At 36.5% G+C, this 13,187-nt stretch overlaps 1 protein-coding gene, 1 long non-coding RNA gene and 1 pseudogene across 3 annotated transcripts in view; all 3 read left to right on the top strand.

Moving 5' to 3' along the window:
- The first annotated feature begins 5,671 nt into the window (after positions 1 to 5,671).
- LOC144556385 (uncharacterized) lies at positions 5,672 to 6,858 on the top strand. Its single transcript, XR_013512359.1, has 2 exons — positions 5,672 to 5,796; positions 6,587 to 6,858. It is a non-coding gene; the product is annotated as an uncharacterized LOC144556385 (long non-coding RNA).
- Positions 6,859 to 7,555: 697 nt separating this feature from the next.
- LOC144556878 (scarecrow-like protein 9 pseudogene) overlaps positions 7,556 to 13,187 on the top strand; it is a 51,714-nt pseudogene continuing 46,082 nt past the window's right edge. The window contains exon 1 of the transcript XR_013512512.1: positions 7,556 to 7,577. The product of XR_013512512.1 is annotated as a scarecrow-like protein 9 pseudogene, transcript variant X2 (transcript). The remainder of the gene's footprint in view (positions 7,578 to 13,187) is intronic.
- Positions 8,902 to 10,006, top strand: LOC144557110 (scarecrow-like protein 9). Its single transcript, XM_078305645.1, has 2 exons — positions 8,902 to 9,666; positions 9,758 to 10,006. The coding sequence occupies exons 1-2, from the start codon at positions 8,902 to 8,904 to the stop codon at positions 10,004 to 10,006; spliced, it is 1,014 nt and encodes a 337-aa protein (XP_078161771.1).

Raw genomic sequence — 13,187 nt, 5'->3', positions numbered from 1 at the left:
ATATCCCTTCACATTTTCGGGATACCCAATAAAAACACATTTCTTTGATCTAGGCTTCAACTTTCCTTCATTCACATGCGCATAAGCGGGACAACCAAACACCTTCAAATTCGAATAATCGGCCGGCTTACCCGACCACACTTCTTCGAGTGTCTTCAACTCAATTGAAGTGGTAGGAAATCGATTCACCAAATAGCAAGATGTGTTAATGGCTTTCGCCTAAAACTCCTTACCCAAACCCGCATTTGAAAGCATACTTCTAGACCTCTCAAGTAGTCTCCTATTCATCCTTTCTGCAACACCATTTTGCTGAGAAGTGTGGACAACAGTCTTGTGCCGAACAATCCCTTCGGCCTTACAAAAGTTATCAAACTCACGGTTGCAAAACTCCAAACCATTATCGGTTCTCAACCTCTTGACTTTCCTTCCCGTTTGGTTCTCCAAAAGTGATTTTCATTTTTGAAGGTGCGAAACACATCGCTTTTCTCTTTCAAGAAATAAACCCAAACCTTCATTGAGAAATCATCAATGAAAGTAAGCATGTAACGAGAACCTTTACCTTTAGATGGCTCACGAGAAGGTCTCCAAAGATCCGAATGGATATAGTCTAATGTTCATTTGGTCGAATGAATGGTCATGGAGAAGTTCAACCTCTTATGCTTGCCAAATATACAATGCTCACAAAACTCCAAGTTGCCCGTGCATTGGCCACACAACAAGCCTCTCTTGCTCAAAATGGTCATTCCTCGTTCGCTCATATGCCACAACTTTGTAGCATCCGCATCCGAGATAGTACCCGAATGCACAATGGCGGCCGAGCCCGTGACCGTGGAACCTTGTAGAAAATAAAGAGTTTCAATCCTCTTTGCCTTCATAATTGTGAGAGCCCATTTAGAAACCCTAAGGACTCCACCTTCACTTTGGAACTTGCACCCCTTTTCCTCAAGAGAACCCAAAGAAATCAAATTCTTCGACAAATCAGGTATATGCCTCACACCCGTTAACCTTCGGACCTTTTCATCATGGAACTGAATTGTCACCGAACCAATTCCGGCAACTTTACACATGTTGTTGTTCCCTATGAGAACCTTACCATCCGTAGGCTCATAAGTCTCAAACCAATCTCTATTCGGAGTCATATGTTGTGAAGCACCCATATCCATCACCCAACAATGCATGTCATCAACATTGGTGTCTACCACACAGAGTATCAACCGTGTCACACTCAGCCACATTGGCCTCTTCAGAAGAAGTACCTTTAGTATCCGCCTTTTGTTTATTTTTAAGCTTGAAACAATCGGCCTTAATGTGTCCCTTCTTCTTACAATAGTTACACGCCAAATTCTTGTGCCTAGATTTCGAACGGGTCCTTGTATCTTTCGAGTTTCGGTCCCATGACCTACCTCGATCAACAACCAAACCAACACTTTGACTCCCTTTCTCATTATTGGTCATTTCACTATCAATGTGCAACTTGGCTTGCAAATTGCTCTTAACATCTTCAAGAGAAATCTTGTCTCTACTATAAATCAACATGTTTCTAAATGCCTTGTATGATGCGGGTAATGAGCACAATAATAAAAGAGCTTGGTCCTCATCCTCTACCTTAACATCAATCTTACCCAAATCATTCAAAATAGATGCAAACTCCGAAATATGATCGAAAATTGATGTACCTTCAACCATGCGAAGGGTGTAGAGGCGCAACTTTAATCGCAATCGATTGGTGAGAGACTTCTTCATATAAATGTTCTCCAATTTCTCCCACAAACCCTTAGCGGTTTTCTCCGATAGGACCTTTTGCAATGTCGAATTACTCAAACACAATTGGATAATGGAGAGTGCATTATCATCCATATTTCTCCACTTGCTATCTGTCAACGCATCAATCAAATTATCTCGACCAAAAATGACATCCTTAACGTCTTGGCTCGACAAAATTGCCGCCATAATGCAAAACTCGTCTTCCCATCATACTTCTCAATATCGTACTTTGCCGACATATTCATTCAAATTTCTTTAACCCCAAATTAATCAATTCTCCAAATCCAAACCACAACAGAAAAAAAAAACGAAATATTCTAATTTAGCAAAATTAGAATTATCAAAATTTTGCTCTCTGACCAAGACCAATCAAAATTGAATATAAGAACAAAATTAAATTTCGGAATATGATTGAAGAGTGTTGGCTTCGGAATATAATTGAAGTCTCACCGCAGTTTGACCTTGCACAAGAGAGAACACCTGTTCTCGGTCCAGACGCGGTTCACCAAAGCAAACCCAGTGACCAAAAATAAATCTTGGTCCTTGCGCGGTCTACCGGTCTAAAAGCGCTTGGCTTGATGGTCCTTGCGCGGTCTACCGGTCTAAAAGCGCTTGGCTTGATGGTCTTGGCGCGGTGCACAGGAATTCTGCACGCGGTATACAGAAGCGCTATCCGCGATAGAGAAAATGGATCTGATTAGCGAAGCAAACAGGAAACCCTCAGCGGCAGCGGACTGACTTAAACCCTGAAATCACCGATTAAACTGTCGGCAGCAAGATGACTCTGATACCAATTTGTTAGGTCTTCTAGAATTTGAGAAGAGGAAGAGAGTAAGAGACAGAGACAACTGAAAGTGATATTCTGATTAAACTTAATTTTTTCCTATGACAAGAGACTACATATTAAAAATACAAAGTTCAACAGACCCGAATAGCAATTTGGGTCAAAACATAATAATAATATCTCACTACTAGAATAATCATTTTTTGCATGCCCAGCACCAGTTTGTTGCATGGTAGAAACGGCTCATGCAAAAAAAATGACGTTTGTTGACTTTTTAAACTTGTTGCATGCGAATCCTCATGTAACAGGTATCGCATGCAATTGTGTAAAGTGCAACCATGCAACTGTGTGATGTTCAGCCATGCAAATAAGTTTTGAAGGTCAGATATTATAATTAATTCCAGGTCCATGCAACAACTCAACTCCATGGCCATGCAACTACTTAAAAACTTAGTAGATATTATATTTAATTAAAGGTCCATGCAACTACTTAACCCCATGGCCATGCAACTGCTTAACTTCATGTTTATATTATATTTTATTGAAGATCTAGGTAAATAGTCCATTATCATTTGCATATAAATAGTCTGGACTAAAAGTTCCAAACAATTGCATGGGATTAGCCATGCAATAGTTTATTTACTGGAGACAGATTCATTTCTGTTTATTTGATATCTCCTTTTCAATGAAGCTTTTAATTAAAATTCACAACAACACGAATAATAGCAGTATATAAAAATTTAATACTTTGATAACTTACAATGCTTGCATTTAGAACAAACATTTCAAAATAATGGAGAAACAAAAATAATAGTACAAAATATGTGACAAAATAAGAATTTATATGAAAGAATAAAAACTATGTCAGAGATTTGAGTGGCCTGAGTTCAATCTGCATATTGTCATTCTCTTTTATTATCCTCTCAATTTTGATGCTTAAGCTCTGAAATTGGAACAAAATTAGCAAAATAAGTTGATAAATGATACTGTTAATGGTACTTTATGAGTAGATATAAACATGATTTTATTTGACTGAATTTTTTTGCGTTACTAAGTACCAGTATATACATTACTCAGATACTCAATGCCTCAAACAAAATCCTCTTGCAAATCAGACCAAAAACCAGTGAAGAAAGTCATAAATTAACCAAATCCTTGCATAGATTGATATAGGACATTATCAGGAACTCACAGAAACAAACCTCACATTTTTGTAATTTTTATACAATTAATTAAGGACTTTCAAAAATCAGATTTCAAAAATTCCAGCAACTGGTACAATGGGTGATTGGTACCAAAACTGAACAGTAAAAAATTACTAGTTTGACCCAGTTAGAAAATTTAGAAAACTTTGAGATTAATCTAGGTGATAGTACATGATGTTCTGAGAATTTTGGTACCAAGAACTCCTGATTTGGAGCTGTAGTTTGCTCTGTGCAAAAATCACAAGGCAGCATGCCAGAGAAAGACAAAACTGCTGTTTGTATCCTGAAACTTGAAGAAATAAACCACTTTAAATCCTGTAAAAACTATGAAAATATACCTGAGCACTAGATACAAACTTCCAGATGACAGATGGCACATCACACCCTTTATATATGATGTACCAAATTTGTTGGTTCGTAACAAATGGACTCTCAAATTTGTTGGTTTACGAAACAGGGGTTAGGGGTAGTGTACGGTAAACATTATATTTTATTTAATAGTTTTTATATATTTCAAAGATGAGATACAGATGCACTTCTAAAATAGCAGAAATATCTTAAATATGTAAAATCAAGCAGGGAACTTTGTGATGACCTTTTTACCCCTACTTACTGTTCTGTTTTCTTTTAGATGTCGTTGGTGGTCATATTGTGTATCAGTTGGAAATTCTTTTGCATTTCTTTGCCTTTTGCACTGGTACAAGACCTGGTAACAGAACATATCAGCAAATGAACTAAAACTTACTTGAAGCAGGAATTATGATGCCAAATAAACTTAAAATTAGGTCTTTTACTTGAAACATACCATCTATTTACACTTGGTCTTTTAATTCATTACAGTAGTGGTAATTTCAGTAATATCCAGCATGTTTACCTGAATATAAACCCCTAAATTGCAAATTTCACTAAGGATGGTAATTTCAGTTGGGAATTTCAACAAACAGATGGTGTTCGCTGGTTAAAATTAGTTATACGTGTGTACTGTACCTGTCCTTCCCCACGACCTGTACCAATGGCAAGGTATGGTCCCTCTCTTGTCCATTGTACTACACATACACTATCTCTTGAGTCCATATTACACAATTTTGTAACCTCAGAAAGGAAACCACAGACGAATTTTGTCAAAGTAAAATGGGTTGTTTTTCTTCTCTGAGACAAAGTAACAAACACTTAGATGGCGAAAATGCCTTTTCTGACGGCAAGAGGGAAAAATAGGAGGACTAGAGTGAAAGGAAACAGTGGGAGGGAGAGATGAGTTAGCAATCTACGCTTAACTAATTTGTGGATAAAAAATTAGGAGGGAAATGAAACAGCGGGGTCCAATTGATGAAAATTAGGAGGGAAATTGTCAAATTTTAGGAGGGAATTAAATTGTGTGAGTTGTGCAGGAGGAGGTTTGGATTTCCAAAAATTTTGAGAGAGGATACACGGATAGACATAGGAGAAGATGTGAACTTTTCAGAGAAGAAACACAGAAAAAAAAATGTCATAGTTGACAAGTGGGACCCAATTGCCATAGAGACATCTCTATACTATATAAGATGGATGATAATTAAATGGAGGTGTCCATTGATAATCATGACAACACATTTTTTATCGGACAGCTCAGATTTATATATGTAAAAATTAATTAACGTATGCACTGCAAATCATATGAAAAAAATTCAAAAAAAAAATAATAAATTTTTTTACGGTTTCAATAGCTAAATCATAAGTACAATTATTAAATTTATAGAATTTCATTATTATTTGTCCCTTCAAAATGGGCCAATCTTTATGGACCGTTCATTTTCATGTGAACAATCAACGGTCGATCTAAAATGAAATGATTCCAAATTTATTTTGAAATGATCAAGGAAAAACATTTGACGTAACCAATATAAATTTTTTGAAGTTTGATTATGTTTAGGTTTCGATCCAAAAGCAAATAAGCTCAATAGTTACTGCCCCAGTAGCGAAGAAAGGCAAGAGGGTGGAGGCTCAATAGTTATTGCACCAGTTGTTGAGAAGACCATTTCTTCTACAGTTGCTGAGTCAATTCAGGTCTGTCATAGCTCTCTGTCATTCTGTTGGTAGTAAGAATTGATTTTTAAGAATCAAGCATTGTTTTTAGACTTTAGTTGTTCTACTTTAGTTGTTCTTCTTTTCTAAATAAAATTTGTTCAACACTTAATTTAATCAGTAATTGTAGTGATTCTTGTGAGTAGTTACCTGAAAGTAAATGTTTAAAAGTTTGGTTCAATATTGTAGTCCAATGCCACAAAATTTGGTTCTCCTTGTTGTATGGTGATGGAATTAAATTGTATTGATTCTTGTGAGTAGTTATCTGAAAGTAAATGTGTTTAAAAATTTGGTATGGTGATTGACTTAAATTGTACTTAACACAATAGTGTAGTTTACTTATTTGTCTCCTTTTTTTTTCCTTCTCTATAAATGGCGGTGCTGGACTCAGTTACATAAGCTGAGATCAATTTGTCCTAAATAAATACCTAGCTAATGCCATTTTTCTCTTTTATTTCCAGAAAGGAGTAGGTGACGAATCTGTTGGATAAATCTATTGGGTCCAAGCTAGAATGATATATTGCAAGACAACTACAATATCAGTTTCAATCTAGCAGCTAAAAAGCTCTCCAAGTTCTGTTCTATTGAAATAAATTAACCCCTCATTTGGTATTGGTTTTCCTAGTTTTGACTTCGTGATATATATATGTATAAAACACTAGAGGTTATATGTCAGCCACAATCAATCTGAACCATTCAACATGATCTCCGAATCAAATTTTACATTTTGTTAAACTGAGTGTATGATTTCTGATTTTTATTTTCTGGGCAGCAATATGGTCAATAAAAATTGGCTGGACTCTGAAAGGTCTGTGCTTCATATCTATCACGAGCTTATAAAGGTGGTCATTGGGGGTGAGTTTATATTTTTAATGCTTGAATGGTGGGTATATTTTGGTTATTTTAAGTAGTTGGTCTTCTATTAGCAATGTTGATGTTGTTTTAGTGTTTTTATAATGTTGATGTTGTTTCACTACTTTTATAATATTGGAAAAATGTATGATGATTATACTATATTGGTCAATGCTTATTAGTTGATTTCTATGTACTCTTCTATGTGTTTTATGTAAATTTTGTTGAATGAGAATTTGGGAATTGGTAAACAGTACTGGGTTGGTACCAGATTGGTACAGGGAGGGAGGATTGTAAAATTTGATTATGCTCCAAGTAGCTTATTTTAGACGTCGGATTTTCCACGCAAATAGTGGTAATTTATGTGCATGCAAAAAGTGCAAATCATGTCCTTACAAATAGTCAGCCATGTAATAACTACATATTACTCCCATGTAATAACGAAATCATCTTCCCATGCAAATAAACATATGGGGTCCACGTTAACTAGCCTTGCAAATAGTCTAGTGGGTCCCGTGTTCCCTTGTCTTGCAAATACTATGGTGGGACCCACGTCTGCTTACCTTGTAAATAGTACAATGGGACCCACACTCTCTTCTCTTGCAAATACTCCAAACTGGGTCAACTCTCGAAGTATTTGCATGGCTAGTTATTGCATGCCAAGTCTCATGTAACAGACTTATTGCATGGCTGCCCTTGTAAATACTGACTATTTGTATGGAAGGTATTTGCATGGTTGCACTTGCATGCCTAAGGTCATGCAAAAAGCCATTTCGGGGCTTGTTGCATGCCAAAGGCCATGCAACAAGCCATTTTTGTTGTCATGCAATAAAAGATTATTCTAGTAGTGTCTAGAGAGCTTCAATTACTCAAGCATCTTGGCTCTACCTAACTGGTGATGCTCTTTTCAGGTAAGCTGGAAGTATCTCTCCGAATTCTTTTACATTTTTTTCTGACAAAAGTGGCCTCAAAATGCCACCGATTTCATTGAAAATAATTAAAACTAGAGCAAAAAGGAAAACTAATAACATAGGTGTTTTTGGCAACCCTTTTTTTCTCCGGATTTTAGAAACAAAAAACAAGTTTTCATTTTTCTTGTTTAATTTAAAGAACTTTCATTTTCTTTTCTAAAAGTGAGTGCAGGACACTATTAATCCTTAATTAACTACATCATTAAAGGGGAGAGCTATTTTAAGTTCTCCAATCACAACATTAAGAGCCGAAAGAAAATTTCATTTCTTGGTATATTTTGTCCCAGGTAAATAAGGAACTAAAGAACAAATAGATACTGACATTGATGTTGTTTTATAAAAAAAATTGTTGATTTGTTACTTGTTTGTTTTACTAACGATATTGATCTAACAAATAATTAGATTATTTATATTATTTTTAATGGTTCTTATACTTCTTACCAAATAAATCTTTCCTAGCCAACTATTAATGGTGAAATTGAAAAGAAAAAAAATTCAAAGAATAATGTTATTCAACAGTTTCATTTCACTAATTGTGTTCGTTTATGAAAATTCCAGATCAAATATTCTGTCAATCAAATTTTGAAAATTGCAAGCAACATGGCTTCGTTGAAAGAAAACAACTCATAGTTTTTGAAGTCAAACGAATTGCATGAGTCCATTGATAATTGTAATCTCACAAATTTCTCAGAAATTATCCCCGACAAAGACCCATACAACAACCTTTCTCGGAACCAACAAGAGAAATCTAAGATACTTTTAGACCCAACACTAGACTACATAAGCCAGTATTTATTGGAGGAAGAAATAAATGAAAAGATTAATGGTTATCCAGAGGAAGCTCTTAGAGCCATGGAGAACCCTTTTATGATATCCTTGGGGAGAAGTATCCACCTTCACAAGATAATCAATTGATATCAAAACAATCAAAGGTAAATCCTGATTTCACAACTTCTGATTTAATAGATCAAGTAGGTCCAACCTTTACTGAGAGTTTGGAACAACACCCACATTTAGAGAACTTGCTGGCGACTGAATTTCAGAGAGGTGTAGAAGAAGGATTGAAGTTCCTTCCAAATCATTGTAGATTGTCGATTAATTTGCAAGTGAGTAATCTTTCACTTGATCCAACGAAGAAATGTGCTAGCAACACACTTGACATCAAATCAGGGGAAGAAAGTGATTTGCTAAATAAATCTAAGGGTAAAAAGAATACAAATGATGTAGACTTGGACCTTTTGGAGGGACGAATTGCAAAATACCAATGGTCTATAGTGAGGAAACAATTAGAGATGAGGTGTTTGATAAAGTACTACTGTACAACGGGACAAACTGTCCAAGAGAAGAAATATCTAGCCTAAGAGAAATCGAGGAGCTCGAAGCAAAATCATATAGTGAGAATCAAAACCAACACATCCATATCAATATCAGAAAACACCTCATCTCCTGTGCTAAGGCGATATCTATGAATGATAGCAAGATTGCTAGTGAACTTATAAAACAAATAAGGAAGGAAGCATCTCCTATTGGAGATGGGATCCAAAGGCTTGCATGCATTCTTGTTGATGGACTAGAGGCACGCTTGGCTGGTACAGGAAGTGTGGCTTATCATCAATATGTCACAATGCAGGTACGCACCATTGACTATCTGAAGGCCTATTATATGTTGACGAGGGTATCCCCGGTCATAAGGGTTTCATATCATTTTGCTAATGAGAGTATACTCGGTGCCACAGGCAATGCATCGAAAATCCATGTAGTTGATTTTGGCATTACTCATGGATTCCAATGGCCATCTTTAATTCAATCACTTGCAAAAAGAAAATATGGGCCCCAAATACTCCGAATTATAGGGGTAGATTTGCCTCGGCCGGGCTTTCACCCTGCTGAAAGAATCAATGAGATAGGAAGGAGGTTGGAAAATTATGCTCGAAGTTTTGGGGTTCCTTTTGAGTATCAAGGGATCGCCACACAGTGGGACTCCATTTGTATTGATGATCTTAGTATCAAAGATGATGAAGTGCTTATAGTAAATAGTATGTTTAGCTTAGGTAGAGCAAGGGATGAACCTTTTTTAGGCAGGAATAATCCTAGGAATAAAATCCTTAATCTGATTCAAGAGTAGAGCAAGGGATGTTTCGGCAGATAGGTTGTGGGAGGCATCTTGGAGTAGTTACAAGGTGGTAGGCAGGGAGTCTAAACGGGTATGGATGACCCGGGTTATGGTTGTTCTATGGGGTGTGTGGAAACAACGGAATGCATATATTTTCAGGCGTCAATGCAAACCACCATGGTTGTTGGCACGTGATATCAAGGAAGAGACAGAAATGTGGTTGAAATGTTGTAGAGGTGTAGCTATACTTGGTTGATTGAAGGGGACGGGGGTTGTTCTTTTATTTTTATTTTTTCTTTAGATTATGAAGTTGTAAACACATCTATTATTGTGCACCTAGTAGTCGCTACCTGGATATCAAAAAAAAAAGAATTGTTCCCAGTCACGAATCATGATATGAGATCGTGGCACTTAGCATAACTAAAAGTCATGCCAAAAAGAAAGGATTTTCCAAAATGCAATGGGTTAGAATCCTCTTGTTGTGCTCTAGCTACTGACTACCACTGCCCCCCTTAAGTGCAAGAAAACATTTACCTTTTTTCAATTAAAGAAAGCATGCATTTATGTTTGCTAGATCACTATTTCACATTTATGTTTTATTTATTTAGAAGGGTAATTTAGTACTTTTGAGACTAACTTATGTTTTATTTAGATCTATTTGTATTCTGTTGTGATTTGTGACTTTGACTTGTGAGTTGTGGCATTTATGTTTGCTAGATTGCTATGAAATTTATGTTTGTATTATGTTGTTTGTATGTTGTGATTTTTATTTTTATGTTTGTATTTTTATTTTTGTATTTTTACATTTATGTTTGCTAGATCACTATTTCACATTTATGTTTTTATTTTTATTTTTGTTGTGAGATTATGCATATAATGAGACAAATTATATATTAATTCTTATTTTAAAATCCGCATATATTAGTCCGCATAAAAATCCGCATATGCGGCCGCATACCGTATATGCGGTATGCGGTGCCCTTCCGCATACCTTCCGCATACCGCATTTTGCAAGATAATAGGACATTTACAACCCTAATGTAACACTCCAGTTGAAGGTGTTTGGAGCACTCTAGTAGTGTATTTATATGGCAACATAATAGGGCATTTATAACCCTAATGCAATGCTCCAATTCAAGGTGTTTGGCGCCCTCCTGTAGTGCCTCTATATGGCAAGATAATAGGGCATTTACAACCCCTATACAACAGTCTAGCTGAAGGTGTTTAGACCACTCTAGTGGTGTCTCTATATGGCAAGATAATACGGCAGTTATAACCCTAATGCAACATTCCAATTGAAGGTGTTTGGTGCACTCCTGTAGTGGCATTTACAACCCTAATGCAACGTTCCAATTGAAGGTGCTTGGTGCACTCCTGTCGTGCCTCTATATGGCAAGATAATATGGCATTTACAACCTTAATACAACACTCTAATTGAAGGTGTTAGGAGCAGTCATGTAGTGTCTCTATATGGCAAGATAATATGGCATTTACAACCCTAATACAACACCCCAATTGAAGGTGTTAGGAGCACTCTTGTAGTGTCTCTATTTGGCAAGATAATAGGGCATTTACAACCCTAATACAGCACTCCAGCTGAAAGTGTTTGGAGCACTCTAGTAGTGTTTCTACATGGCAAGATAATAAGGCATTTATAACCCTACTGCAACACTCCAATTGATGTTATTTCAAAAACTCTAGTGGAGTCTCTATATGGCAAGATAATTCGGCTCTACAATCCTAATATAACACTCTAATTGATGGTGATTGGAGCTCTCTAGTGGTGTCCCTATATCGCAAGATAATAGGGCATTAAAAACCCTCATACAACACTCCAGTTGAAGGTGTTTGGAGCAATCAAGTCATGTCTATATATGACATGATAATAGTGCATTTACAACCCTAATACAATACTCGAATTGAAGGTGCTTTACAACCCTAATAAAACACATCAGTTGAAGGTGTTTGGAGCACTCTCGTACTGTATCTATATGTCAAGATAATACGGTATTTATAACCCTAATGCAACGCTCCGATTGAAGGTGTTTGGCGCACTCGGCAAGATAATAGAGCATTTACAACCTTAATATAACACTCCAATTGAAGGTGTTAGGAGCACTCAAGTAGTGTCTCTATATGGCAAGATAATAGGACATTTCAAACGCTAATACGACACTCCAATTGAAAATGTTTCGAGCACTCTTGAAGTGTCTCTATATGGCAAGATAATTGGGCATTTACAACGCTAATACGACACTCCAATTGAAAGTGTTTGTAGCACTCTTGATGTGTCTCTATATGGCAAGATAATAGGGCATTTACAACCCTAATACAGCACACCAGTTGAAGGTGTTTGGAGCACTCTAGTCGTGCCTATATATGGCATGATAATAGTGCATTTAAAACCCTGATACAACACTCGAATTGCAGGTGTTTGGAGCACCCAAGAAGTGTCTCTATATGACAAGATAATAGGGCATTTACTACCCTAATACAACACTCCAATTGAACGTGTTAGGAGCACTCTTGTAGTGTCTATAAATGGCAAGATAATTAGGCATTTAGAACCCAAATACGACACTCCAATTGATGGTGTTTCGAGCACTCCTGTAGTGTCTCTATATGGCAAGATAATAGGGCATTTACAACACAAATACAACTCCTGTAGTGTCTCTATATGGCAAGATAATAGGGCATTTACAACACTAATACGACACTCCAATTGAAAGTGTTTCGAGCACTCTTGAAGTGTCTCTATATGGCAAGATAACAGGGCATTTACAACGCTTATACGACACTCCAATTGAAAGTGTTTCGAGCACTCTTGAAGTGTCTTTATATGGCAAGATAATAGGGCATTTACAACGCTAATAAGACACTCCAATTGAACGTGTTAGGAGCACTCTTGTAGTGTCTATATATGGAAAGATAATATGGCATTTACAACCCAAATACGACACTCCAATTGAAGTTATTTGGAAAACTCTAGTAGTGTTTCTATATGGCAAGATAATATGGCATTTACAACCCTAATGCGGCACTCCAGTTGAAAGTGTTTCGAGCACTCTTGAAGTGTCTCTATATGGCAAGATAATAGGGCATTTACAACGCTAATACAACCTAAATACGACACTCCAATTAAAGTTATTTGGAAAACTCTATTAGTGTTTATATTTGGCAAGATAATAAGGCATATACAACCCTAATACAGCACACCAGTTGAAGGTGTTTGGAGCACTCTAGTAGCGCCTCTATATGGCAAGATAATACGGCATTTATGACCCTAATGCAATGCTCCAATTGAAGGTGTTTTGCGCACTCCTGTAGTGCCTCTATATGGCAAGATAATAGGGTATTTACAACCTTAATACAACACTCCAATTGAAGGTGTTAGGAACACTCTTGTAGTGTCTCTATATGGCAACATAATAGGGTAT

This window comes from Carex rostrata, chromosome 7 (assembly GCF_964058835.1).
Source record: "Carex rostrata chromosome 7, lpCarRost1.2, whole genome shotgun sequence".
In the NCBI taxonomy this organism is placed as follows: Eukaryota; Viridiplantae; Streptophyta; class Magnoliopsida; order Poales; family Cyperaceae; genus Carex; species Carex rostrata.
Note: the sequence above shows the minus strand (reverse complement) of the source record. Positions and strands in the feature narration are given on the sequence as shown.

Excerpts from the sequence above, each read along its gene's own strand:
- LOC144557110 (XM_078305645.1), top strand. The coding sequence starts at position 8,902 with ATGGTCTATAGTGAGGAAACAATTAGAGATGAGGTGTTTGATAAAGTA. Across the intron at positions 9,667-9,757 it reads AAGATGATGAAGTGCTTATA|AGTAGAGCAAGGGATGTTTC; the intron begins GTAAATAGTATG and ends ATCTGATTCAAG.